Source organism: Phacochoerus africanus, chromosome 4 (assembly GCF_016906955.1).
Source record: "Phacochoerus africanus isolate WHEZ1 chromosome 4, ROS_Pafr_v1, whole genome shotgun sequence".
NCBI lineage: Eukaryota > Metazoa > Chordata > Mammalia > Artiodactyla > Suidae > Phacochoerus > Phacochoerus africanus.
Window position 1 is genome coordinate 151,206,377 of NC_062547.1, and position 27,980 is coordinate 151,234,356.

Genomic DNA, 27,980 nt, shown 5'->3' on the forward strand with positions numbered 1-27,980 from the left:
TTACCTGGCATCGGCCTCACTGTAATACTCGCGGGCCACAATGTCCTCAAACAGCTCCCCTCCGGTGACCCTACAGAGACAGGCAGAGTCACCCTCCCACAGAGGCCCCAGGGGCTGCGTCTTCTGGAAAAGTCTCCAGAAAGCTAAGGATGGAGCCCAGGGGCCTCAGAACCTCAGCTCCAAAGGCCACTGTTTCCGCCACAACTGCCGGCCGGCCCAGCCTTCCGCTCCCCTCCCGAGCCCTCTTCCGAGCCAGAGCGGGGCTGAGGTTGGGACTGGGGGTGAGACAAGAGAACACGACACTGAAACTCATTAGGCTCCTGGAAACCCAAGGGCTGGGGCTTTTTTGTTTTTCTTTTGCTTTTATTTATGTTTTGGCGGTGCCTGCGGCATGCAGAAATTCCAGGGCCAGGGATCGAACACATGACACAGCAGCAACCCAAGCCACAAGAGTGACAAGGCCGGATCCTTATCCTGCTGAGCCACCAGGGAACTCCTTTCTTCTTTTTAAGAGACTGTTTCTTTTTATGTCATTAATTAATCAATTTGCTTTTTAGGGCCACACCCATGGCCTCTGTAGGTTCCCAGGCTAGGGGTCGAGTTGGAGGTACAGCTGCCGGCCTACACCACAGCCGCAGCAACACCAGATCTTTAACCCACTGCACGAGGCCAGGGATCGAACCCGCGTCCTTGCGGATACCCGTCGGATTCATTTCTGCTGCGCCACAACGGGGACTCGGAGACGGTTACTTTTTAGAGTAGCTCTAGGTTCACAGCAAAATCGAGCAGAAGGGACCCAGTTTCCCACAAACCCGCTGCCCCCACGGGGAGCGTCGCTCCCCTGTGGTCCCCAGTGCTGTTTGTCACAGATGAGACCCTGTCAGTGCGTGACTGCTTTTCATTCAGTGGACTAACTTCAAAAACTTTAAATTTATTCCAGAAGGAAACTTCCTATCCCCACCAGAAATGGAACACCACCACCACCAGCCACGAATAGAAACACAACTAAATATATGGGGACGAGAGTTAAAAGCGTTTGCTGGTGTGTCAGGAAACCGCCTGCCCCGCGCGGGGGGCGGGCCTGCCGCATTTGGGGAGACTCCGTCTCAGAAGAGGGCCCCGGGACCCAGCGAGACCCCCCCCCCAAGGCTGTCCCCACCCTCTGCACCTCCGGGGGGCAGGGGGCAAACTCACAGGTCGAAGATCAGGTAGTGGTGCCCCTCCTCGGAGATGCTGTCATGAAGCCGGACTGCAGGAGGGCCAAGGCCACCGGTTACACAGGACATGCGCTCCCCGCCCAGCCCCCCGCTCGCCCCCCATGGCCAGCGATGCCCTCGCGGAGAATCGCTGAGCACGGCCTGTCACCGGGCGCTCTGACACGTACAGCCGAACCGAGGCTCCCTGACCTCAGGCATCCCCAGAAGAGGCCCGGCTTCAGGACTAAAGACCCCGGCTCTGCTCCAGGTGGCTCCCCTCCCCTTCAACCCTCGGCTTCCCTGCGGGGCAGGCCGGCCACGGAAACAGCCTGCGGCCCAAATAGCAGCCACCTGCTCGCTGTGTGACTTTGGCAGAGGGGCTACACCTTTCTGAGCCGTGCGTTCCTTGTCTGCACCAGGAGGACGAACCTCCTGGCCTTGCAGGCTCGTGGTGAGAATTACCCGGGGTGCGTGGTCGGCGCTGGCTCCGGCTGGCCCTGAGGGTCCAGGCCTGAGTTGAGGACAGCGCCGCTGGAGGAGGGCCTGCCCGCGGCCCCTGCCCTCTCGCGCGCTGGAGACTCTGCGCACCTCATCCACCAGCAGCAGAGGCAAAGCCCCCGGAGCCCGGAGCCGCCGAAATTACCCTCTGAGCCTCTGGGAGGAAGAGCCCGAGGCCTGCCCGCCCAGGGCCTGCCTCCCTTCTCCACAACCTAAAATGTCCGTGGAGGGCGAGGGCTGGCAGATTCATGCGACGTCGCACAACGGACAGCGACCCAGCCGTTACCATAAGGCGGCAGTTTTGTATCCACTGGCTCGGAATCATCTGGAAATTCTGTGGTTTGGTGGAAAAGCAAAGGGCAAGGCAGTGTGCACGGTCCTCTTTCAAAAGGACGCATCTCAGCTTGTGTGTGGCACAAACCGCTCCGGCCGGGTACAGAGCTGTGCGCCTTGATGGCGCGCCGAGGAGGGTACTGGGGCAGCGGGGCTGTGGGTTGGTGAGACTTCTCACTCTGAGCCCTGGCGCCCTCCAAGTTCCTGCCGCGGGTCTATTTCTGACCCAGTACTGAGCCCCCTCCGTGGCTTATGGCGCTAGTATCTCACATACAGTTTGGAGAGGCAGGCATCCAATACCCCGGAGGGGTACCCACCTTGGGGGAGGGGAGATGGGTACCCGAGATGGTGGGTGAAGGGGGCACCTATTTAAATTTTAAAAAATTGTTAGGAGTTCCCGCTGTGGCATCCCGGGATCAGTGGTGTTCCTGGAGTGTTTCAATGCCCAGCCCTGCACAGGGGGTGAAGGATCCAGCATTGCTGCAGCTGCAGTGTAGGTCGCAGCTGCAGCTAGGATCTGAAACCTGGCCAGGGAACTCCAGTGGGGCAGTGGAGCAGGCAAAAAGAAAAAAAGTTTATGGTTTTAAAAAATTTTAAATCCTAAATGATATATATATATATATTGTTTTGGGGGGAGGTCTTTTTAGGGCAGCACCCGAGGCATATGGAGGTTCCCAGGCTAGGTGTTGAATCAGAGGTATAGCTGCCGGCCTACACCACAGCCACAGCCACCCAGGATCGGAGCCTCATCTTCGACCTACACCACAGCTCACAGATCCTTAACCCGCTGAGCGAGGCCAGGATCCAACCCGCAACCTCATGGTTCCTAGTCGGATTCGTTAACCACTGAGCCACGACGGGAACTCCTATGGCCTCCGTCTTCAATCTGTTTCAATTTTTAATGCATTTCAAAGCAAAGCCAGGCCTGCCCTTGGAAACGTACAGGTGCTCTGAACTGGGCACCCTGCATGTCTTGGGTGCAGAATCTGACAACCATGCACTGGTGTCCCGCCCAGGTCCTCTTTACCAAGTTGGCACAGCCATCCTGCAGCTGCGGCAGGTGGGCTAACAGCTCTCTGGAGAACCGCCTGCGGCTGACGGAGCCACTCTGCCCCCAAGGTTGGCTCCAGCCTCCAGACGACGATGGAGCAACGTGGGGAGACGGGGGTCCCTGCAAAGAGCCAGTCTCCTTGCCCCCAGGAGGGACAACTCCAGGATGGGGTTTATGGTCCAGGCGTCGCCCCACTTCCCACCCACCCCGGGATCAGGTCACTGTTGGACTCGACTGGCGGCTACATTCCTGCTCAGTTCCTCCCCGGCTCTCTTCCCTCACGGCACCCCCTCCCCCCCGGGAGCAGGCCCTCAGCAAACCACAGGCAGCGGAATCCCTGCCTCAGGCTCCGCTTCTCGAAACCTGACCTGAGAAGGTGCACGTGGGAGGGCATCAAATAGCACCCGGGAGCCTGGGCCACCCATGTTGGCTCTATTTGCTGAGCTCAGAGGAGATGCTTGTCTCCTCGCTTGCCCGCTGCAGACTTGCACCCCTCGGGTGTCCAAGTCAAGGTGTGGAAAAGACCCCTCACTCCCAGAGGATCCTTGGGGGCAGAGCCCGCCTTGCCTGCCCGCTCAGGCGTTCGAGCCTTTAACGGCTCTTTCCTGACTGCGAGGAGCCCTGAGAAGCCAGGCTGCATCCTGACCACCCGAGGGCTTTCAGAACCGGGTCACAGTCACCTGGGAGGCGCTCCTTGAAGACTGGGGCCAAGGCCCACCCTGCAGGAGCCTCAGCCCCTTCTGGAGAAGCTCCTCAGGACCCAGGGACGTGGACAGAATGGGTGGGTGGGTGGGTGTGTGTGTGTGGGGGGGTGTCTGCAGAGCTGAGTCTAGTCAGCTGGTGCCTTTGTGCGGACTGTGAAAGCCGGCCCTCTGAGCGTCCAGGCGAAGGGCCTGTGCGCTGGACTCCAGCCCCCACCTGCAGGACGGTGCTCGCGTTGGCTTCAGTCCGCCAGAGGTGGCTGCATCAGGGCTCCCAGCCCAGGAGGCAGGCTCCATTCAGTGCCGTTCCGCCCACAAAACCTCCCCTCCCACCGGTGGAAAAGCGCAGCCTAGAACCCAAGAGGGAAGGAGTCAAAGGCCATGGGCTGTGAGAGTCCCGCCCTGTGGAGACCCGGCGCCCTGGGCTCTGGGATTTATGCTGTCGCTGCCTGACATTTGAACACATGTCCTAGAACAAACACACCTGCAACCTAGTTTTCATCTGTGTGGCTGGAGTCAGGAAGTTCTGACCTCCCCGTCACATTGCCAGCAGTCACCGTTTTCTCCCTGGAAACGGAAGGGTCCTATCGTTCCCCCGGCCACTGCCCCCTGACGTTCACACAAGGACAGAGAACCTGGGCTCTGTCTGCAGTCAGCCTCGCTGGGTCTCCCTTCCAGCTCCACCTCTCAGCTGCTGTGTAACCTGGAGCAAGTGATGTGACCTCCGTGAGCCTCTTCCCCTGGTGGCGCCGGACCGCTGTGGCTACCGCGAGGATGCTCGCGAGGCGCGCAGCGCAGCGCCCGGCGCCGGGAAGAACCTCAGCGGCCAGCACACTGTCATCCTCACCATTAGCCAGCCTCACTTCCCCTGGACGCCCCACGTCACCGGCCAAGCTTTCAGCTCGGCTCCTGCCCCCCGGGGTGGTGTTGGGGGGGGGGTCTGCCTTATCAGCAGGTGCTAATGATGCAGAGGGTGGGCCACTGTCTCCCCAGTACAGGATCTAGGAAGTCAGTGCTTTGGGCTCCCAGCTGGACCCACCTCTGCTGAGGCAGGGACCTCTGGGATCAGGGCCCTGGGGACTGGGCAGTGGCCCCACGCAGGGAGCAGCCAGTGATCTAGCTGGACTTTCCAAGCAGGCTGAGTAGGACTCAGCCTAGTTTCTCTGGGTTCTGACCCACCTCTCAGGTTCTGCAGACACATCTGGACCTCTTTGCCCGTCTTTGGGCAAATTGCAGTCTACTTTGAACGGAGGAACTTGGAGGCTCAGGAAACGGTACCCTGGAAGGACCGTTCCAGCCCTGACAATGGCTTCAGGCTCGCCCAGGCACCTTCCCATTCTGGATTTCAGCTCTGCTCTCCATGCCCCGTCCACTGGCCACCTCACCAGCCCCTCGGTCTCATTTCTTCTGCACATCCTCAGAGACCAGCAGAGGCGCTGGCACACGATGGGGCCTCCGATGCCCTTGACATTAGACGGACCAACGCAAGCGTAAAAGACTCAACAATGGGTGCCTTTTCTGAGATGCCACCACGTGCCAGGCCTGTGCCAAGGGCTGTGCTTGCCATAGTTCATTCAACCCTCCCAACAGTTCCACAAAGCGGGTACCATGCGTACGTGCTCATCTCACGGAGGAGGATGTGGAGTCTGACAGGCACACAGCCGCCCAAGCCCGAGCAGCGAGTAGAAGGCAGAGCTGGCACTTGAACCTGGGTGCCCTGACTCCCTTAACTACCGTGTTATCTGTAGCGCCCCAAACTGAGGACCCCAAATCCTGAAGGCTCAGAGGAACGAGGATTACGGGAAGACCCAGGCAGGAGGCTAAGCCGTCAGGTAGTGTTCTGGGGGGCCTGTGGGCTGAGAAAAGGGGCGCAGCCTCGCGGTCGGGCAGCAGTTACAGGGGCACACACACTGAACTGCACTTGATTTGACCATCGCAACCTGCAAGGTGCATCATTTCCATTTTTCCAGAGGAGGAGCTGAGCTGCAGAGCGGTGAAGCAGCCTGTCCTCAGCCACACAGTCCTGAAGCAGCAAACCCAGGATTTGAGCTGCAGCCTCTCGGCCCCCGAGCTCGTACCTTACTGCGCCCCATTGGAGCTGGGAATGAGCAGAAGGAGACGGCAGCTCTGACCTGAGAGAGCCCTGTGCACACGCATACACGCACACACACTCCTACCTCCAGGGCTGAAGGCCTTTCTAAGAACCATGGGATTTGAGAGTCAGAGGGCGCTCCCAACGCCCCCACCCCCGCCTTGTGCGTCTGGGGAAGGGGAGGCCCAGGGGAGAAGCTTCCTAAGGCCACTGCGGGGCAGGGCTGGGGCCACCCAGGGTTGCTCTCCTCCAGCTGCCTTGCGCCCCTCTCTGATTCTGGCCCTGGAGCCTCGGCGGCTGTGTGTGCCGCTCTGCCCGCCTCCCAGGCACAGGGACTAGGAGGTGCCTTCTGGGTATAAATAGCAGACAGAGATGCTTCTCTCCAGAAGAATTAACCCTTGGGGCCCTGGCAGATGCATCTCTCCTGCGGGGGAAGGCGTGGGGCTGTCGGAGTTGGAGTGTAATTTCTCAGAGGCCCTGAGACCTCGCTCCTTAGGTGGGCAGGGAGCCAGCTGCCTTGGCACCACCCTGGAGTGTGTCAGACACACAAAACCTCAGGCCCCAGACAGACCTGTTCAACTAGCACCTGCCTGTGAACAAGCTGCCCGGCTGGTCCCCTCTCCTTGTGAGGATGGGGACAGGGGGCTCCGAGGGGCCGTGCTCCTACCCAAGGTCACGCAGCCATTCCCTGACAAGCCGCATCTGGAACCTGCATTCCCTCGGCTCCATGACTCAGAACCCGCCAGGCAGGGATGCACCCTCAGTGGGGCGGGGCAGGGCGGGGGCGGGGGCACCGGGCAGCCACCTGCTGTTTCAGCACCACGCCACCCACTCTGGCTCAGCCTCTCCACGCAGCCTGGGCTAGGTCCACCCAGGGGCAGGGGCTGCCTTGAGGCTTGTCTCAGAGAGGCCGAGGCTGGTGCCACAAGTCTGGGCAGGCGGGCATGGCCATGGTGCCAGGCTGACTCAGCATGGGGGTGGGCCTGGGGAGTGGGCTGCACTGGTCAAGGCCAAGCTTGGCCTATTTTCAGCTCTCAGAGCTTCGGGAGCTTTCCAGAAACAGCTTTTCTGAAGGAGGCTGCTGGCTGCGTGAGCGGGGAGGAGGGGCCCCTCTTCACCTTCCCCGCAACCCAGCTGCTCGCTGTGGGCTGTGGAAACCGCACCGACACCCCTCTCCCCCCTCTGCTGCTGCCCAGGCCTGAAAGAGAGCAGCTGCCCCCCACACCCCGCAAACACCCGCCAGCACCCTGCACCCTCGCCCATCCCTCACTCACCAATGTTGGGGTGCTTCAGCAGGCGGCAGATGCGGGCTTCCCGCTCCAGCTTCTGGTGATCTGAAATGCAGATGCCCAGCTGAGCCCAGGCGAGGGGACCTCCAGCCGCCCCACCTCTCCCTCCTGGCAGCCCCAGGTGGCCACCACCTCCCAGGACGGCCCCGGGCCTGGGCACACTGGCCTCTTGGGAGAACCCCGGGGGCTCTCTGCAAAGGTGGGGATGCAGGGGAGAGAAGGGCAGGGGTCGCGGTGCCTCAGACGACCCTCCCCTCCTCTGGGCCTCAGCTCCCAGGGCTCTCAAAGGAGGGGCATTAGAGCCAAGCTCCGAGTGGCCTGGGACACCCCCACCCCACATGGGGCTCCGGCCGCACCCCCTGCAGCCTTGCCCCTCACGCTGCACCCCAGCTGGACCCAAACGCTGAACCTCAGTTCTGCAGGCACCCTCTGCTCAGCCTGCACCCCAGGGCCTTCGCGCCTGCCCATCACCTGCCATCCTTCCGCGGCGCCCGCCCTGACGGCCACATGGGCAGGGGCCCCGGACAGCACGCCCCACTCTGTCTCAGGAATGCTGCGGTCCTGAGGGCAAGGACTCAGTCTCCCTTACAGCCCTGGCGCCGACCCACATGCCTGGCACGTGGTAGGTGCCGAATACACAACTGAACAGACGACCAGTCGACTGAGCGAAGCTTTCTAAGTCAGGGGCGTTCTCTGCAGGAGAAGCGCTGCGTTAATTCACACAAGCTGGCTCCCTTGAGAGGACGCGGGGCCAGGACGCAGAGCGCCCCAAAGACCCTGAGGGTTTTAACTTGCAGCCGCCCAGGGGCTCCCTGGGCCCTCCACCTGTTGCCCAGACTCCTGCCCAAACCCTCTGGTTCCCCCGCCCCCTGACACCACGGTCTGTGTCTCTGGGGCTGCGGGGAGCAGTCCCGCCCACGACCCTTCAGCCCCCTAACGCGCCTGGGCTGTGGGCATCACCGCACCCACTTACGCTTTCCTCAACTCCCTTTTTGGTGCTTTAATTCGGTATTGAACGCCTTGGTTTTTGTTTTGTTTTGTGTTAATGTAACCAAAGGGGCCAGTCACAAATGCAGAATGCTGACTGTGCCACGCGGTCTGCAGAGCACTTTATATGCCTCTCAAGCCCTGCCCACCAGCCTCCGAGGGCGGAGCTCCCACTGTGCTGGCTTTTGGCGGGGGCGGGTGGGGGCAGGAAACAGAGGCTCAGAGAGGTTAGGTCCCCGGTCACACTGTGGCCAGCAGTGGAGCCGCGTTTGTACCCAGGCAGGGGGAGCTTTAAAACCCTGCGCTGCCCCGACTCGGCACCACCCTCCCCCAGTCAGGGCTCACAGGAGGGAAGACACCCAGGCGCTCAGAGGCAGAGCAGGCCTGGAGCCCCGATCTCTGAATGGCTCCTCCAGAGCAGGTGGGTACAGGGAGGGCGATGGGGCTGGTGGACGTTCCAGCCTGTCCCCAGGCAGCCAGCCTCCATTGCGGCATCACTAGCTGTCCTCCAGGGGCTGCAGACACCAAGATCAATGCTGAGATGCGGCTTTCCGACCAGCAAAGCAATTAAGCGCGATCTTTGGCAGAAGGCAAGCCCCACTCCCTGGCTGAAGGCGGCCGCAGGGCAGTGGCGGGGAGGCTGGTGCGGGTTGGGGGGCTTCCCCTGCTTCTCCCTTGCTCTCTGCCTCCTTCGCTGTCCTCCCAGGTGGCGGCGGGGGGGGGGCGTCCTGAGCGAAGAGGGGGGATCCCCAGCAAGAGCGGCCCAAGGGCCCCCCGTACCATACCGTGTCCCCACGGCCACACATCCCCAGCAGAACCAGACACCAGGCAGCTCAAAGCGGGACCTGGCAGAGGGGGCTGGGAGCCTCCTGGCCCAGGCTGCACACTCAGGGGACCGAGCACCTACACCCGGAAGGTGGACGTTTTCTCCCCATGAGGTCGCCGGGGGCAGAGTCACACTGACAGGACTGAGGGACGCAAACGGCCCCAGAGCGTCGGGCGCGCGGCTGGTTCCAGACCTTGCGGCTGCAAAGGCTCCGAACTCATCGTCTTTCTAAACCTTATGATCGTGTCCGTGCAATGATACTGCACGGCAACTTCCTGTGTGCAAAGCATTCATCTGTTGGAAGTAAACATACTTTATACACGAATTTTTGTAATGCTGAAGCGTTTTCATTTTCTAATATCCAAGGAACCTCAAGAAACGTAGGCCTGAGCTCCTCTCGGCCATGGAGGACGCGCTCCGTCCCCCAGACGGGGAGCCCGAGCCCAGTGAGGAAGGACCCTTCTCTCTACCGAAACCCAGGTGGGCAGAGGGCTTCTTTCAGCTCAGCGTGCGGAGGAGGCGCTGCTGAAGGCTCCCCACAGCCCGCGGCCGACAGTCCTGGGCAGCCAACGACCGCTTGTTAAAATGTAAATCAGATCCCGTCACCCCCAAACTTTCACCAGCTTCCTAATGTGCACAGAACACCGTCCGGGCTCCCCAGCCATCCAGCAACACCGTCGGGGTCCTGCCTCATCTCGGCCGGAAGCTCCAGCTGCACGGGCCCCTCTGTGCCCCGAGAGCCCATTCCCACCCCTGGGCCTTCACACTTGCGTGTCCTCTGCCCGAAACCCCTTCCTCCTCCATCGTCTCAGGGCTACGCACCCACCCCCAGACAAGGAGGGTCCTGACACAAGGCCACCTCCTCAGAGAGTTTTCCCGGCTGCCTTTTCTGAAAGTCCCTCCAGCCCCATCATTTCCCCATTACCCGCTCTGATTTTTTTTTTTTAAGGGCCGCACCCCTGACATGTGGAGGTTCCCAGACTAGGAATCAAATCAGAGCTGCAGCCACCAGCCTACACCACAGCCACCGCCTCGCGGGATCTGAGCTGCATCTGCGACCGACACACGGCTCAGGGCAACACTGGATCCTTAACCCCCTGAGCGAGGCCAGGGATCAAACCTGTGTCCTCATGGCTACTAGTTGGGTTTGTTTCTGCTGCGCCACGACAGGAACTCCTGGTTTTCTGTGTAACACTCATCACCACCTGAGGTTACCCAGCCTACCTGTGTATTTAATGTGTTTTTCAGGCTCCCCGAGCAAAGAGGTGCCGCGAGAGCAAGACCTCGTCCGTCGGTCCCCACCGTGTTCCCAGGGCCTGCGGCCACCCAGCGGCTTGTCCAAGCTCCCGCGGCCCCGGAGCCGCAGAGCTGGGATCACAGCCGCAGTCGCAATGAGCGCGCCACCTCGCCGCCTGTCCTCGTGACGGGTGGGTGAGTCCGGCCAGGCCAGGGGAGCCCCGCGATGCCATACCGCCCGGGGACCGGGGGCCTGCTCCCAGCGCCCTTAAGGAGGGAAGCCTGTGAAACGTCTCCCTCCCTCCCTGGGGCCAGCCTCCTGGCTGTTGGGGTTCAGGGGTCGGCCCTGCCCAGGGCTCGACAGGCAACGGGTGGGTGGACATCCTGGGGAGCCCGGTCCCTGGGGTGGGCCGGGCGGCCGGGCAGGGCAGGGCCTGGGCAAGGGCAGCCAGGCAGCCGGAGGGCCCTGCCTGCGGGGAGGTGGGCTCCAGCAGGCGGGCGGGCAGCAGAATATTGGCTGGGAGCACAGGAACCCGGGCAGAAAAGAGACCCTGAGTCTCGGGACAGGAACAGCCCCTTCCCCACAGGGCTTTGGCTACACAGTGTCCGTGGGCCGGGAGGCTTTGGGGAAGTCAGCCCGACGACCCAGAGCGCCAGGCCGGCTGGGGAAGGAGGCAAGAAAGACGGAGAGGATGTGTCTCCCTGCCTCCTCCCGGGCTCCCTTGCACGGACCAGAAGCGCAGGGGCACCCGGGGTCCTGGGGGCTGGGGCCAGGGAGCCGAGGAGGTGACCCCTCCGTGCTGGGATGGACAGTGGGAGCCGTGGAGGTCGCCATATGGGGCCTGTCCCCTCTGGTGGCAGCAGCCACGTCCAGGCGCCCGCATGCCCTGAAATGTTGATGAAGCCTGTGTGTGGGCTGCCTGGTGAGGCTGAGGCTCGGAAGCATCCAGAGCCCCTGGCAGGGAGTGTGTACTCGCTGCTGTGCCTGCTGACACAGGACTTCTATAAACGCAGGAGCTTGGGCCTCACCCACTGAGTCCCCCACCCTCAGGCTAAAACTGGGGCGGCTGCATCTTTCAAAGGCTCCTGGGGGGATCGGGCAGGGATTGGGCAGGAAAATATTTTCACCTTTCATTTCATGTCTTTATGGCTTCTCGGAGTTGTTTATACTCTGAGCATTTTATATCAAAGAGTAAGTTAAAAATACATACACAAAATATCTCCTGGGTTTGGGCCCGTGGGGAAGGGGAAGCCACAGCTCTCTGCAGGGGGCGCGGATGCCTGCCGGGAGCTGCCGAAGGCACCGGGGGTGCCAGCAGGAGAAGCTCCGAGTGTGTTGCCAAATATTCAACATCAAACCGCTCGCCCCCCCAGGCCCCGTGAGTGGCAAACAAAGACTCTGCTCAAAGCAGCTCTACCCTCCTCCCCCGCGGGGGAGAAGCGCCTCGGCAGCTGGCAGGTTCCCCTGAGAACCTCCCCACTGCCACCCTCACACTCACCTGGGCCTGGCACTTCCTCCCAGGGGGTCAAAGGGCCACAAATGGCCAGAGGCACTGCCTGGCATCTCCCAGAGTCTACACCACCCTGGGGAACCTTCTAGAAAAGACCCAAGGCCCCTTCTGCTCCCCCGCCCCCAAAAGCCTGTCTCTGTCTGTTGCGTGCGTGTGTGGATGTGGTGCTGTCTGGGGAACTGGCCCCGCATCCAGGGAGGACCTTGGCTCCTGTCCTTTCCTCGTCTGGGGGGACCCAAGCTGTCACCCTAGGCTGTGGCTCTAGTCCTGCCCACACTGGATCTCAGGGTGGGGACGTCACCTCCTTTGATGACCAGGGACTCTAAGTACAGAGAGGGGAGACCAGAGACCACCAGTCACACGGCAACGGCAAAGGGGAGGCGGCCCTCCTGCCCACCCCGCCCGCTGCCCCGGCTGGGCGCCTCTCGCCCTCCCCACCAGAGCGCCCCCAGCCCTGGCCCTGGCTCTCCTCGCAGGACGCTGGTCTGCCTCGTGCGGCGCCGGCTAACTAGCCAGTGCTCCAGGCTCCCAGCCACGCCGAGCGAGACACAGCAAAGCAGAAGCGCACGGCCGACACGGAACCTGCTGGGCCCCCGCCCGGCCTCTCCCACGCCGCCCACGCCACGGGCCGCTCGGTCCCCACCTCGCCCATCAGAGTGGCCCCCGCCCGCCCCGGGGGACCCCAAGGCAGCTCAGAGCCACCGTGCAGAGCGGGACCTTGGAAGACCACCCCTCCCCACCCGCCGACCACGGCCACCAGCACCACCGCCCGAACCCCGCGCTCAGGCCAAGAGGCGGCGCTCTTGAGCAGGTGACCCGCGTTTTAACATCCACATGCACGGCCCCGCCTCACTGAGGACACCCCCCCCCCCCCGATTCCTTCCACGGGGAGTCACAGCCTCCCCTTCCAACCACCTGCGGGGGCCGCCGGCGCCGCTGCTCGCCGACCACTTCCTAATTGGAATCACCTGGAGGTGGTTCCCACGCCCAGGTCACGGCGCAGACGCGCTAAATCCCGAGGTTGGGTGTGGGATCCAGGCCCGGCGCATCTGAAGCCAGGAGACTCCAGGGCGAGGACCGGCTAGGAAGCCCCTGTTCAGGCGGGTCTTAGGGGCCACAGGGTGGACAGGTTTGGCCGAAGCAGAGGGCACCTGCATGCACGGGACAGTGGCCGAGCGCACGGGCGTGTCGGCCGTGGTCCTAGCTGCCGGCTTCTACAGGGCCTGAGATGCGTCCCCTCCTCTTGGCGCTCGTGCGCCAGAGGGAGACAGGTGGTGAACAAGGCCCCCAGCCGGCACATGGGATAAGACCAGGCGGGGAGAAGCCACAGCGAAGGAAGACGCTGCCAAACGGGAGCCCCTCAGACCTGCAGGTCCAGAGAGGCTCTCAAGGGTGTGACCGACAAACACCACGTGCTCTCACGTCTGCGTGGAGTCTTGACAAAAGGGGTCGAAATAAACTTACTTGTGGAGCAGAAACAGACCCACAGACCTTGAAAGACTCACTGTTACCGAAGGGGACAGGCCGGGGGCTGGGAGGGATGGATGGGGGTTTGGGATGGAAACGTTGGAAAATGAGGCTGTGATGATGGCTGTAGTTATAAGTATAATAGAATTCATCGAATTATTTAAAAAAAAAAAAGGCTGTGACATTGAGCTGAGGCCTAAAGGCTGATGAAAGAGCCAGTCCTGGAAGGAGCGGGGTCAGGGCACCCGGCCCGAGTGAACGGGAGGTGCAGAGGCCTGGCGCTGCGAGCGGAGGCGCGGGGCCGAAGAGCAGGGGGAGGAAGCCCACCTGGGACCTCGGTCTCCCCCTGGGGCGGGGGGGCTGCAGAGAGCCTGGCCTGCGAGGAGGCCGTGGGCCCAGCCTTGACTCCCAAGGGTGTGCCTGGCCTTGTGAGCACCCAGCACCCACCCACGGGGAGAAGAGCCCCCGCCTCTAGCGGCCGCATCGCCCTGGCGGGGGGCAAACCCAGGTCCTGGGTCCAACCCAAGGGGCAGAGGGAGGGTGACGGGAGGGGGGCCGGGGGTGGGGGCGCAGGCAGGGACCCGCCACCTACCTCTGGCCGAGAGTTTCTTAGTGTTGATGATCTTGGCAGCGTATTCCTGGCCAGCCAGCACCTTCACGCACCTGCGCACCACGGAGAAGGCTCCCCTAGGGCAGAGGAGGCAGAGGCGGTGAGGGAAGGCTGCATGGAACTCCTTCCAAAAAAGGACGTGACATTGTGCGGAGACCCCAGCAGACGCCGCGTGCCCCGCAGCAGCACCGCGCTGGGAGGAGCCTCCTCTAGAGCCCATGGCGCCCGTCGGAGCCGCACTGGCGGGACCTGGGGACAGACCAGGCCCGGGACCCAGGGGAAGCCGGGGGCTAAATGTGAGGCGCTTTAGGCCTCGTGAGAGACGCGCCTTCGGAGTCGCAGTCAAGTACGCTCACCAGCTTCTAAAACGCCAGCATCAGGCCCTGTGAGAATCACAGAAACGGGGTCCCTGGAAACTCTTTGAGTAGGGAACGCACGGGCATGGCGCAAATGTTGAAAGATCCCAAAGTGTCGGCAGTGAAAGACCGCATGCCTGTGGCCCAGTCTCCAAGCCCCTTCCCAGAGCGCTTGGCACGGCCAGTCTCCCCAGCTCAGGCGGGGACCGGCCTTGCCTCTGCTCTTCCGCGCCCTCCCTTTGCCGAAACGTGTTTAGAGACCCTCTTCCACGTCCAGCGCAAGGGGGTCCTCGCTCTTCAGTCCTGCGGCTGTCCCGCAACGGCCCCAGCCGCTCCCCGCTGCTGCTCACGGCCAGCACCGCCGCCCACAGGCCCTCCTACGGCCCCGCGTCACACTGCCCAGCTGTGCGGTGCCCGCAGGTAAACTCGAGGACTCGTTTGGTTTTGTTTTGTTTTTTGGTCTTTTTTGTCTTTTGAGGGCCACACCCGCGGCATATGGAGATTTCAGGCTAGGGGTCGAGTTGGAGCTGTAGCCGCCGGGCTACACCACAGCCACAGCCACGCCAGATCTGAGCCGCGTCTGCCACCTACAGCACAGCTCACGGCAACGCCGGATCCTGAACCCACGGAGCGAGGCCAGGGATCGAACCGGCATCCTCATGGTTACTGGCCGGGTTTGTCGACCGCTGAGCCACGATGGGAACTCCCACATTTCCAATTTTTAAATACTGGCACTTTATTCCAAAAAATTTAAACCTAGTATTTTGCCAAACGGAACTAGTCTGAGGTCGAGCTCTGCCACCCAGATGCAGGGTCACATCCTCTACCACAGGGGTCATCTGATCCGACCCCTTCGTGTCCCAGAGGAGGTCCCGATCAGACGCGGACCGTGGCTTCCGCCCTAAGCACCCTCCCCGCAGGCTAGCGGCAAGGCCAGGTCCCCTGGGAGCCTCCCCAATCTTCATGTGCGTGACAATCACCCAGGCCTCTGGCTAGAAGGCAGCTTCTGACTCCTCAAGTGTGAAGCCGAGCCAAGACTATGGCTTCCGTGCAGCTCAAGGTCACGCAGCTAGTTACAGGCCGTGCCGCGCCCACACCTCTGATATTTGCACGCCCAGGGCTGTGGCTTTGCCGCCGCCCACAAGCCTGCTGCTTCCCGGCCTGCACGCCCGGGGCCCCACCACGGCCACGAGCCGTCAGGTCCTCCTGCCTCCCGTGTCCTCTTTCATAAGCGCAGGCCCAAGTCACAGGGCCTCCCAGAGGTGCCCACCCTACCCAGACAAGGACCCTCAGGTCCCTGCCCAGGGGAGGCCACGATGCTCAGAAGCCCCAGGGAGAGAAGGTCTCGAGGGGCCGTTTCCAGGAAAGGTGCTGAGAACTGCAGGGGCGGGGGTAGGCGGGCCGGGGGAGGGGGCTGGGGGGAGGGGGGGGCTCTAAGCTCTCGGGGCAGCCTGAGGGCGGGGCTCGTTCACTCACCAGCATCCAGCTCGTGCTTGGGCCAGAGCTGAAGTTTAATTAATCTGGTATTGAGGGAGGGGGGAGGGAGGGAGGGAGGCACATCGTTTCTCCAGCGGAGAACAATCTACGGAAAGCCTTTGGATCAGTGAGGGTCACCCTGGCTGTTTCAGGACCCCTTTGGGGATCTCTGGAAAGTGCATATTCCTAGGCCCTACCCAGACCCACCAAACCAGAATTTCTGGTGTGAGTCCGGCAATCCGTATTTTCCTTTAACACGCTGCCCAGGATATGGTTTCCCAGCCAGCTGGGTACTGCCCTGCCCGCTTCTGGGGATGAGTCCTGCTAGACGCCCACCTGGAATCAGCGCCCACGGGCCCTCAGGTGGGGCTCTGGGCAGAGACACTGGGCAGGCCACGTGACCCTGGGCTCTGTCCCAGGAGCCGAGGACCTGAGAGCCATGTCCGTCAAACAAGAGAAAGCACGCTTGCCGCACCTCCTCCTCAGAAGCCAGGGCCAGGCTTTTGCAAAGACCCAGGTTCTACCCAGGGGTGGACGTCATGGCAGAGCAGCTGCAGGAGCCCTGTCTCCCCGGAAGGGTAGCCTGTGCCTCAGGACGAAGCAAAGGATGCATGGACCTCAGCAGGTGCTCGGAAGGAGGCGTCTCCCCAGGCCAGGGCAAGGCCACGGACCCCGGCCTCTCTCACATGCAGATGGGTCCCTCCTCCAAAGGCGGTTTCACCGCTGAGCTCCCTGACCCTCACGGCAGCCCTGCGGGGCGGGGGTCACGATCCCCCCCTTCACAGCTCAGGCGACCGCGATGCCTCAAGTGAGCAGGTGTGTCCCCTGGAGGCGCGCAGAGAACCCCGTCACCTGCCCGTGTCCTTCCGACCCCGCCAAAGGCAGGAGAGTGTGACTCTTGAAAGCAGGGGCTCTGGGCTCCCGAAGCCTTGTGGTCTGATCACGACCGCGCCCCAACTGGGTGGTACTGAACGTGGCGCTTCACCCGTTCCCTCCCATAAACCATAAAACGGGGCAGTAATTACATCTGCGTCGCGTCACGGGGAGGTTCCGAGAGGTAACACGTGCGGAGCCGGCACAGAGATCGGCGGACGCGCGAGGGAAGGGCCGGGCCAGGAGCCTCGCTGTCCCTACGCGGCCCCGGTCCCCGTCCGCTGCGGAAAGGCGGCTCCCTGCCCGCCTGCCCGCCCGGGGCTGGGGATCAGGAAGACGAGGCCCGAGGAGTGTCTCCAGCAGGGCTGAGCGTGGGCAGCGAGCCTGCAGCCCCGACTTCCTCCCTCGCTCATCTTTTGTTTTAAAAAAGGCATGTTCCTGCATTCTCGTCCTGCGTGAGCGAGTGGCCACAGCCCAGCAGCCTTGGCAAAAGGAAGAGCCAGCCCACGCCTCCCACGGCCCTGAGCTGAGCAGGTGGCCAGTGGGTGGTGGGCGGGAGCCTGGGTACAGGACCGGGCAGAGAGGGGAGGAGGCCCGGGGCGGGGGCAGGGGCGGAGGGAGTGACAGTCCGAGGGGAGGGATGAGGCCTGCCTGCGATGGCCTGCGGGGTGCCACGGGCTCAGGGCCGGGCTGCCCGCGGGGGTGCGTCAGCCACCTCTCAGGGCTCTGAGAGGTGGCTGACGCAGCGTTGCAGCTGCCGGCCGGCACCAAGAGGCTCTGGGTGTGACAAAGCACACATGGGGCGCCCTGGGTGTGAAGCGCGTACCCTCGCCCGGAGAGGCTCGCAGAACACGGGCAGGAGGACCCGGGCCTCAGCCCCGTCGGCGGACTGGGGCAGGGTCTACCCCGGGTGGGCCTCAGCCCCTCGAGTGCAGCGGGCGCACGGGCGGGCACGCGGGGCTAAGCGGCACAGAGGACTTTCTGCCCGCGAACACTCTAGAGCGGGGCTGTCCCGCAGACGTTTCTGTGGCGATGGACACATCCTGTGCTGGCCACTGGGACAGCCGCCAGCCTCACACGGCCACGGGCACTGGAAGGTGGCTCGTGGGACGGAAGAGCCTCTTTGGGGCTGCGCCTGCAGAAGGAAGTTCCGGGGCTGGGGGGTCGACGCAGCGTTGCAGCCACAGCGACACGGGACCCTCCATCCACGGAGCGAGGCCAGGGATCCACGAGGCTCAGGGACACGGTGCTGGATCCTTAACCCGCTGAGCCACAGTGGGAACGTCGAGAACTAAAGTTTTAATTTGACATCATTTCAATCATTGGAGGTGGGCAGCGACCATCACATCGGACGACGAAGCCGTGTGTGCGATAAGAACAGCCGTCCTGAGCCAGGCCAAGCAGAGCTCCGGCCGTGGTTTGGCTGCTCACGAGCGGGTTGTTTAACCCCAGCAAGCCCAGCCCTTGCCCTGTAAGGTGTGGTGAGAACAGAACCCACCCCGAGCCATCGCTTCAAGGACTCAGTGAGAGAGGAAGGGATGCAGTGGGCTCAGCCCCATCCCTGGAGGACGGTAATGCTCAGGAAACAGCGCCTTTTATAGGCATCATTATCTCCGAGCGACGAGAACAGCTGGCATCAGCAGCAGCAAAATGGACCTTGTTTGCCAGGCTCGGGGAAGATCAGGCTGGGAGAGGAGGTGTGAGGGGACCGTGAGGGGTGCCCCCCGGGGCCACCTGCCCTGGATGTGTGCAGGCAGGGAGGCCGCACCTGGTTCTCCTAACAGACAGACGGGGAGGGCACGGGGTGGCAGAGAATGCGGGAGCGTGCTAACGGGCCGTGAAAAGCCAGAAATTGCTTTCCGGCTGCCTGGCAGGCACGGTGTCCTGGGAGTCGCTGGCTCCCCAGCCCGCAGGACCTGGTCACCCTCTCTGGCCTAAAACACCCCCAAATGCTGACGCGGCGGCACCAGGCACGCTCGAGGGGTCCTCACTCAGCTCGGCTTCCACGGGAAAGGTGGGGCGAGGAGCCTCTGCTTCGCGGGGGGGGGAGGGCCCTGCTGCCCAGCCTGGCGGTGGCCACAGCTTCTGCCACAGGACCCTCCCCACCTTCCCCGCTGGGCCTGGGGTGTCGGCAGACAGGAGCGCCACCCGCGAGCCCTGCTTCCCCTCTGAGCCCCCGGGGGCATCCTGACCGCCCATCAGGGCTCCCTTCAGCGGCTGCCTCCTCACACACCCAAGTCTCCTCCTTCTGGAAACAGAGCAGCCGCCCTTCCCCCAAACAGAAAGACTTCAAAGAACCAAGAGGCTTTCTCTTGACCCAGCAGCCGCGTCCTGCCCCCCTTCCCTGCTGCAAACTTCCAGAACCAGCGTCCGACCTCCCTGCCCCCACGGCCCACAGCAATCTGGTTCCCGCCCCCGGGCTCCCTGGAAGAAAAGCGGTGCCAGGCCCGCCCACCCAGTGCCCCCCGCAGCCCTGCAGCCCCTGTTGGGCCAGAGCCGCTGCCTCCCCTGCCCCTCTCCAGGTGGCACTTGTCCCCATCAATGGCCCAGCTTTGAGACCCGCCTTCCCTCGTGTTTCAGGGTCGCTGCGCTCCCCTGGCAGCCCCCCCCCCAGCGCTTTCATGTCTTCGCCCCCCTCCCATCGCTGGCCCGTCTCCACTTCTCACCACCTCCCTCATCCCTCTGCCCAGGGCCACGCGCTGGGTCTGGGCAGAGGGTGCGTGTTGTTCACAGCCTCACAAAGGATTCTCTGACCCCCTCCCCAAATGACGAAAGCCACGGACCATCAGCCAGGACGGACACCTGCCCCGGTAAAGCCCCTCCCCCTTCAGAATTCTAGTCCCAGATTTCCAGCTCCTGCCCGTCATGCCTGGCTGCTCCGGGATGGGCACCTCCTAATCAGAGGCCGGTCCCCCCGCTCAGGTCTCCCCTCAGCTACTGCACTTGGGCATCTGACGTCAACGGGATGGGCTGCGGTGAGAAAGTCCCCCCCAAAGGCGGACAGAGCTGCTGTCGGGGAGGGGCTCGTATCCAACAGCTCTTGGGGGCCAGCCCTGCACAGCCCAGGCTGGCTGGTCTGATCCCCGGGCACAGAGCAGGGCCCGGGGCACGCGACCCAGAGCCGATGGGGTTACGCCGTCTGGGAGAAGGGACAGAGAGTCAGTCCCAGGGGAGTGCGGGCCGCGTGCACTGCAGCAGAAGCCGCTGCGCTCGGTGACGTCTTGCCCCCGAAGCCCACCCTCTCCCCATTCTATAGGTAAGGACACTGAGGTCAGGCTTTGAACCCGGGACTCCTGACCCACCATCCACTGCCCCGTCCCACTCCTACAACCTCAGGCCAGAGGCCCTACCCTGGGCTCCAAAGGTGGGCCTGAGGGTCGGGCACGTGTGAGTGAAAATAATATCCCACACTCTGCGAGCTGGAGTCGGTGTGTTTGGAGGGAGTGGCTGTGGCCCCGAGAGATTTTCTGAGGCTCTGAGACCCTCCAGCGGCTAAAAAGCTGGAATCAGGGAGTTCCCGTCTTGGCTCGGCGGCCATGAACCCAACTAGGATCCGTGAGGACGTGGGTTCCATCCCTGGCCTTGTTCAGTGGGCTCAGGATCCAGCGTTGCTGTGCGCGGTGGTATAGGTAAGAGACGCGGCTCGGATCTGGCGGGGCTGTGGCTATGGTGTAGGCTGGCAATTAGACCCCTAGCCTGGGAACCCCCCTACGCCGCGGGGGTGGCAAAACAACACACAAACAAAACGCAGCTATGCAGGTCCCCGGGTGGCAGATGGAGCAGAGGATACAGGGGCTGGGGGCCCAGGCCCCCCTGTGCCCCATTTCCTCTCTCTGCCTGCAGCTATGCAGAGCAGCTCTGCCCCGAACTCCACAAACTCCAGCACGGAGAGCCAGAAAACCCTAGGACTTTGCCAGGGGTGGGGTGTGGGGGGGACGCCTGTCTCCCCTCCTCCTGCGCCAGCTGCCGCCGCCCACTCCCAGCCTCCAGACGATGCCGCGGGCACGCACTGTCTTCCAGCTGCCCCGCAGCCCCCAGGCCTGCCCCACACCAACCCAGCAGAAGTCTCGTGGGGGACACAGAAGGCCTGGGAGCCGGAAGCTTCTGCTTGCTGCAGGGAACACTGAGCCCACAGAAGTGCCAACATACTTCTTATTTTGGCTGTGCCTGGGTTTCCTTGAATGGGTTACAAAAGGAAAATTAAAAAATACCCCTGCGCTTGGGGAGAGGATGAGAGCCGGGAAAGCAGGGAAACGCCGGGGGCCGCTGCCTCCCCAGCCCCAGGCCAGCTCCCGCCTGGCTCCATCTGCACATGCACCCCGAAGGTTTCAGGGGTTCGGACGGAGGCTGCAAGAGATAAAAGGCTGGCAAGAGGCTGGCGGGCCAATGCTCCTGCCACCGGCTGGTGTGACCGCAGGCAAGGCCTTACTTCCCCCAGGGGAGACAGGGAGGGCTCTTCTCGCTGATGTGCTGTGCAGAACGGAGGCTCTTCTGGCCCCTGAACCATCTCCCACTTCAGGCGGGCAGCAGCGCGGCCCACAGGTGGCCGAGGCCGGGAGGGCCACGGAGGCCGAGCAGGGAGGAGGGGCAGCGGGAGTGCCCGCATCCCATCTCCGGAGGCTGCGGCCCTGTCCCCGGGGCGGGGGCAGAGGAGCGGCCCTGCCCTGAGAAAATTCTTCCCTATTACTCTGGGCTCAAATCCGCCTCTTGGCCCCTCTACCCACTGGGCCCTGCTGGGCCCTCCAGAGCCATGCAGAGCAGGCTCTTCTGGTCTCTGGGGCCCTAGACGCCCCTGCAGAGCGGAGGGACGGGACCCATGTGTCCCCTCTCTGTGCGAAAGGCCCCAGCTGCCCAGCTGCCCTCACTCGATGTGGCTTCCAGACCTTGACCACCTCGCCTGCCCCCCGCTTCTAGATGCTTTACAGGTTTTTGTTTGTTTGGGCTTTTTTTTGGGGGGGGGTGGCCGTGCCCGTGGTGTGAGGAAGTTCCGAGGCCAGGGATTGAACTGGACCCGCCTTGGAGGCCCAAGCCACGGCAGGGACAACACTAGATCCTCAACCCGATGCACCACCAGGGAAACTCCAAGACAGTGGCAGGTCTGTTAATACCCCTTCCAGCCCCGAAGCATCCGAGAGGGGGAGGCAAGCTGAGTAGGCCTAAGAAGAGTGAGACCCCCACGCCCCCAGGGGCTGATATGCTCCATCAAAATACACTCCCCAGGAGTTCCCCCTGTGGCACAGTGGGTTAAGGATCCGACTGCAGTGGTCTGGGCGGCTGCAGAGGCACGAGTTTGATCCCTGACCCGGTGCAGTGGGTTAAAGTCTGGATTTGCCACAGCTGTGGTACACATGGCATTGCGGTTTGGATTCGATTCCCAGCCAGGGAACTTCCATATGCCACAGGTGCTGGAAAAAAATACATACCTCAGAGCCTTTGCCTGTGCCGTTCCCACTCTGAAGAACACTCTTCCAGCCTCCTCCTTGTGACCGACTTTTAAGCAGCTTCGAGCTCTCCAGTGTCACCTTCTCAGGGGAGCCTTCCACAATAACTCCCTCAATCCAACCAGTTGAGCTACATTTGCGCTCACAGCCCTTATCCACTTGCATTGAAATACTAATATCCAAAGTGATTTAATTAATGCCAGCCTCCCACTAGACCACGAGCCCCAAGGGGACAGAGTCTGATACAAGTCTGGCACGTGACACCTGCTGGGTTGAGCCCAGGGCTGGGAACAGAGTCTGTGCTCAGGACACACTCGCTGAACGGACGCACGAGTCCCAGACACGTTCCTCCTTTCACGTTTCACCACGACAGCAAGACCTTCAGCCTCCCCGGCACATGAAGCCCCGCCGGTCCCACAGCCCCACCTGATGCCTTGGTGGGCAGCCAAGCCCCGAGAGGGCCTAGATCCACGGCCTGGACTGGGCCTCGGCAGGCTGTGACATGGTCTGGGGGCTGTGCCAGGCTGGGAAGGGGCAGGCTTCCTACCACGGCTCAGGGAGGCTCCGAAGAGCCTGTGATGGGGCAACGTGCCAGCAGGAAGGGTGGACTGTGGCCAAGGGACCCACACAAGAGAGAGGGGAGGGGGACAGAGAGACAGATAGAGAGACGAGACAGAGAGAGAGGGAGAGCGAGACAGAGAGACAGAGACAGAGGGAGAGACAGACAGACAGACAGAGACAGGGAGAGAGAGACAGAAAGAGAGACAGAGAGACGGAGACAGCCCAGAAGCCCAGCCGGTGCCGCCTTGCCCTCCCAGCCCTGGGAGGTGGACTCTTGCTCGATGCCCTGCTGGGGCCAATGTGCATGTGCACACACACCCTTCAGCGCCCAGGCCTGTGCGTGCGTGAGCACGCAAGAGCATGCACGCGTGCACCAGCAGCAGGATGTGGAAGCTGCCCTCACCCCCTGAGAGGGCCGGGGCCCCGGCTGCAGGGCGCTGTGCAGGGAGGAGGGCAGGCAGCGGGAGGCTCCGCAGTGTCAGTGTGTCTCCGCCTGGGCGGGGGCGGCAGTGAGGGGGCGGCGGCTGCGACAGGCACCAGCACATGGGCGTGCCTTCCGCTCCAGTGGCCTGGAGGCAGAGGGAGGAAAGGCTGTCCCCCTTCCCTCGTCCCACTTGTCCCCAGCTTCCTATCCCGGCTCTCCGGCCCCTGCGCACCATCTGGTCCCCTGCCCCGGCTTTGCCACTGCCTCTCCCCAGGGCCTCGGGCAAACCATTTCTCCCTGGGCACTGGCTCCCCGACCCGTGCTCCCAGTTCCAGTGTCCCGAGCCTGCAATTTCCCCTGGGTGCGTCCGGAGAGGGGGCCAGAGGGAAGCAACTCCAATGGCGCATTTCAACACCTACGGGAGTGTCCTGACCCATCTCACAGGTGGGAAGACTAAGGCAGACAAAGGGCAAAGGACCCACTCAGGGTGGTGCAGCAAGTTAGAGGCAGAATCATGACGGAAACAAGCGGCAGCTCAGAGTTCCCTCCACAGGAGGCCACGGCCCCTCGATCCTGACAGTGTCCCCAGACCCCGCGGCAGGAGCAGTCCCTGTCATCAGCCCTCCCCGCACACGCAGGGCGCTGGAGACCCACACGCAAGCCTAAGCATGGCCCCTAGTCCCCTGGGCGGACATCCCACCTTGCCAAGCCTCCGTCTGCTCCTCCGCAAGATGGGCAAGCACCACACACCACCCCCCGCCGATCCCCCGCCTCCCAAAGGGCTGCGAACCCCAGAGGTTATCAGAAGCAAAACAGACGCACAACACCCGTCTTTGGGGCGCGTCAGTGCCCGGCTGCTCCCCCTCCAACATCACACCATCCACCGATCCTCTTAACAGCTCTGCCAGCAAAAGCCGGGCTCTTGCAACACGCTTGGCAGATGCTACCGCTTGGGTCCCAAGAGGGAACCTGAGCACCCAGGACCCTGGACCCCCCTCCCCCACCCACCCAGAGTGGGGAGCTGCCTCTGGGCCCCAGTGCCCCCTGGTGATCAGGCCAGCCCAAGCGCAGTGCATCACACAAAGCTGAGGAGGTAAAGGGAGGGCCCTCCAGAGCCAGCTCCCCCCTCCCTGCAGTAACCTTTCTGGCCCCTGCAGCCCCGCCCACGGCGCCAACTCCGCCCTGGAGTCAGTTTCAGATCTGTTTCTAGAGCGGAGCGAGTGGGTTGCAGTTGTCTCCAGCCTCCTCCCTCCCCTCGCTCCAGCAAAAGCTCCTTCTTCCGAGGCTCTTTCTGTGCAGCAGGGGCATTCTGCCGCTGGAACCCCTCCTGGGACGGGGATCAAAGCTGGGAAAACGCCAGAGGCCGGAGGAGGGGCTCCTTCTCCAGCTCCTGGAACTTGACCTTGTCCTCTGACCCTGCTCTCCCAGAGCCACTCTGATCCTGGAGCTGGCTTCGCTGCAGCCTACCTCCTACCTCCAGATGGGCTTCTGCACTTCTAAGGGCTGGGCTCCCATGTCTCTCAGCCCTGGGAGGAGGCAGGGTTGGGGTCAAGGGAGAAGGGAGGGAGCAGAAAGACCCCCACCCCCACCCCCCGGTCAGGCCTCGAGGGGAACTGGAATCAGGTTCCAGGCTTGTTGAATCATATGCGGCAGTGGAACCCTCGTCCAGAAGCAGCAGCAGGAGGCCCGAGCGCCCTGATTCCAGCCCACAGCCCCTCAGCTGGCCGCCCACTGGGCTGGGAGGACAGGTCCCCTCAGAGCCAGGCCTCACAGGGCCCCTGGAAGGCCTGCAGTCAGGAGCCCGGCCTCACTGGGCAGGACGCCAGGAAGCCCTTGCAAGGTGCGTGCCCTCCTCTGCAGCTGGGCGGCCAGGGCCCTGCAGAAGGAGGTCCAAAGACCCCAGGTGCCCTGGTAGGTCCAGCTCAGCTGCCTCTGGCCGCCACTGTGCCAGTGATCTGGAGTGGGTTCCCGGAACCGGGGCTCGGCTTCTGGGTGGCGACAGCAGTGTCCCAGCTGGCAGGGACCTGGGGGTCACCAACGGAAGGACTGGCCCTGCGGGCATCTTCCTGGCTCATCCGAACAGAACGGGAGCTGCTGCATCCCCGCCAGCCGGGGCTGGGGGGCAGCTTTCTGGCTTTTGAGGGCCACGATGACCCCGGTGTGCCAGGCTTGTCACTAGGTTTTTCTTCATGAGAACGATCCCATCGCATCCTCCAGACCCTTTCCCATCTCCAAGTCACAGGCAGGGAAAGAGGTGCCGTAGCCTGCGCAGTGTCACAGTGCTCGGGGCGGTGAGGTCCAGACCCTGTGCCCTGTGCTAAGCGCTGCCGCTATCTGCCCCAGGGGGCACCTGGACTGCAGCTGTGTGCAGAGCAGGGGAGCCCTGCCTCCTCCTGGGCACCTTGGCCTTTTAAACCCAGGCATCAGAGGGGTGGGGCCTCAGGCCCTCCTCTGCATTTCCAGCATCCTGAACCCAGGTCCATCCCTAGCCTTCCTGACATCCTGCGAGTCCTGACTGCCGGCAGCATGCCCCTGGCTCCTGCATTTTCCTAGGGGAGGTAGACGGAGGCTTCCAGCAGATTCCCGGAGGAACACGTGACCCAAAAAAGGTTAAGAGCCCCAGTGGAAGGAAGAGGGCTGAGAGTGACTGCATCGGCCTGGCCATGCCTGTCACCCTCAGTTTTCCTGCCGTGGCCACAAAAGGGCTCCCTGTCGCCCTCAAATTCTGCTTGCGTTCGGGTCCCTCCAAGTGCCCTGGCCGACGGCAGGGCCAGGAAGGCTCAGGAGGGCTCTCTCTGCCGAGTCGCCTCCACGGCACTGTCCCGGCGGTCCCCATCTCCTCCTGGGGCAAAATAGCACTTTTCCTGTCACTTCGAGAGCCCGAGTCACATCTAACTCCATTGCACGGCACCCTGTGACGCAGTCCTCCCAGCACGGACCCTGGCTGCCGCTGCAAGGCAGCTCCCAGCTGATCAGGGAGTCCTGGGTTCCAGTGGGTACTGGACCCAGCTGGGAAGGGTCCCGGCACACGGGCCGCAGCCAGCCTCGGTCCTCGGGCACAGCCCTAAACGCTTCCTTCCTGTGGTCCCCTGACCCCCAGCCCCAACCCCAGGGCAGACACACTCAGCAAGACAGGAGGCCTGCAGACCGGTGTGAGCACACGTCTGCACATGGGTCTGCGCCTGTAGGGGACAGGACAGCCTGTATGCAAGTGCCTGAGTGTGTGTGTGCCCAGGCAGCCTGCTGGTGCATAGCCACTGGCCCACCTCCCACACACATGCAGACACCAGCCTGAGCTCACACATGCCTTCACCACCCACACTTCCAGCCGAGCCCGCGGGCCCAGGCCTGGCGCACACGCACGCGCGCGTGCACACACACACACCCCTTCCCGTGGGCATGCCCCCCAGCCCTCCCAGCTGTGTGTGTCCAGACCTCCTAGGAGCACCACGGAGCCCAAGTCGCACATGTGCAACCCGACACAGACATATATGTGCACACGGCTCTGACCAGCCACACGTGTGTACACGCAGTGACGCAGGAACACACCTGCAAAGCACCTACCCCCTGAGTCCTTGCATCCTTCCACCTTGCAGGGCACACCTGCCGTTCTCAGGCCTGACACACGAAGCATACCTCCCCGCCTCCCCCGTGCACACACGTGAACACTTTGCACACCTGTTCAGTAGACACAAGCGTGCCGCAACACAACAGCGTCAGTCCTCACACAACACACGTCGAAACGCATCCAGACCTGGCACCAGCACGTCCCTGCTTGCAGGGCTCTCTCCCCGCCACTCCTGCTGCTACGGAGGGGACCACCCAGGGCTTGGAGCTGCTTTGCCCATGAGGCCAGCTCTGCCTCCAAACTGTACCCCACAGACCTGGTTGGCAGCATCCGGGAACACTTGCCTGACACCCCATGACCTATGGGGCTGCCCCCAGGGGCTCTCTGCTCCCCGCACCCTCCCGCCCTTCCCTGCACAGGCATCAGAGGCAGGAATCGAGCTCTGGAGCTGGACAACTTTGCCAGGGGACCAGAGCCGGCACACCCGCACATCGCCAGCTCCTGCAACAGCAATGCCCCCCACAGCTCTCCTGAGAGCCCTCCCCTCCTCCCAACACTCAGGAAGCCTCACCAGTGGCTCAGTCATTAACCCCTGCCACACCGGTGCTCTCACCCCTGGCGGGAGCTGGCAAGAAGGAGACAGGGAGGGGACATATTTACAGGGAGAAGTTGGCTCTGGACAGCCGTCATAGGTACCCAAAGTCAGGAAGGATTACCCGAGAGGTGGTGAGCCCTCTGCCACCAGAAGTAACCAACTGAGGCCAGACGGCCACCTCAGAGAAACTCAACAGGGGATTCCAGCCTTGGACTCAGCTGACTGGGAAGATCCCTTTTTAATCCTGAGTTTCTAAGAAGCTGTGTGCTCCCAGGTCATATGCACTCCAGTATGTGTGTGCCTGTGTGTGTGCACACACTCTCCACCCTTCCGCTGCACACACACTCGCCCGGCTGGCCTTGGCAAACATGCCTGCACCCAGCTCTGGGCACTCTGCACACACGAGCGCCCCATGTGCGCCCTGGAAGCACCGTAGGTGCAGACCCCTGACCCACGACGCCGACCCCCTGAGCCCTCCGGGACTCTCTGAAGTGCAACTCACTTTCCCAGTTCCTCGAAGAGCTGGTACTCTTCCGTGAAGCGGGTGCAGGTGATGGTGGCCATCCTGGCACCGGGCGAGCAGGTGCGGCTTGGGGCTGCGGGACCAGGACTGGGGCGCTGCTGCTCTGCTCCCAGACCTAGGAGCCACCCTCCTGCCGGTGCTGCCAAGTGCGAACTGAGAACCGGCTTGAGTGACGAGCCCGGGGTTTCTGAGCAGAGCACTGGGGCTGCTCACAGCCTCGCGAGCCTTCGTCAGCATCCAGGTCCCCATGGCAACCACCTCCGAAACGCCCTGTTCCCGTTGCCTCGGTAACTGCCTCCCCAACACCTGCCTGCCTTCCACTGCGAAACCTGCTCCCAGACGCCCTGGCCCTGCCGCTCACAATAC

The 27,980-nt window shown here is 62.9% G+C and overlaps 2 protein-coding genes across 2 annotated transcripts in view; both read right to left on the reverse strand.

The window, feature by feature from the left end:
- CAMK2A (calcium/calmodulin dependent protein kinase II alpha) overlaps positions 1–1,244 on the reverse strand; it is a 32,131-nt gene extending 30,887 nt beyond the window's left edge. Inside the window, exons 1-2 of the mRNA XM_047779048.1 lie at positions 1,195–1,244; positions 5–70 (exon numbers count right to left, since the gene is read on the reverse strand). The gene's annotated coding sequence lies outside the window, so the exon portion shown is untranslated. The remainder of the gene's footprint in view (positions 1–4; positions 71–1,194) is intronic.
- Positions 1–27,655, reverse strand: LOC125124745 (calcium/calmodulin-dependent protein kinase type II subunit alpha-like). Its single transcript, XM_047774761.1, has 5 exons — positions 27,594–27,655; positions 13,780–13,874; positions 7,146–7,205; positions 1,195–1,249; positions 1–70 (listed from the first exon to the last, which is right to left on the reverse strand). The coding sequence occupies exons 1-5, from the start codon at positions 27,653–27,655 to the stop codon at positions 1–3; spliced, it is 342 nt and encodes a 113-aa protein (XP_047630717.1).
- Between the last annotated feature and the right edge of the window lie 325 nt (positions 27,656–27,980).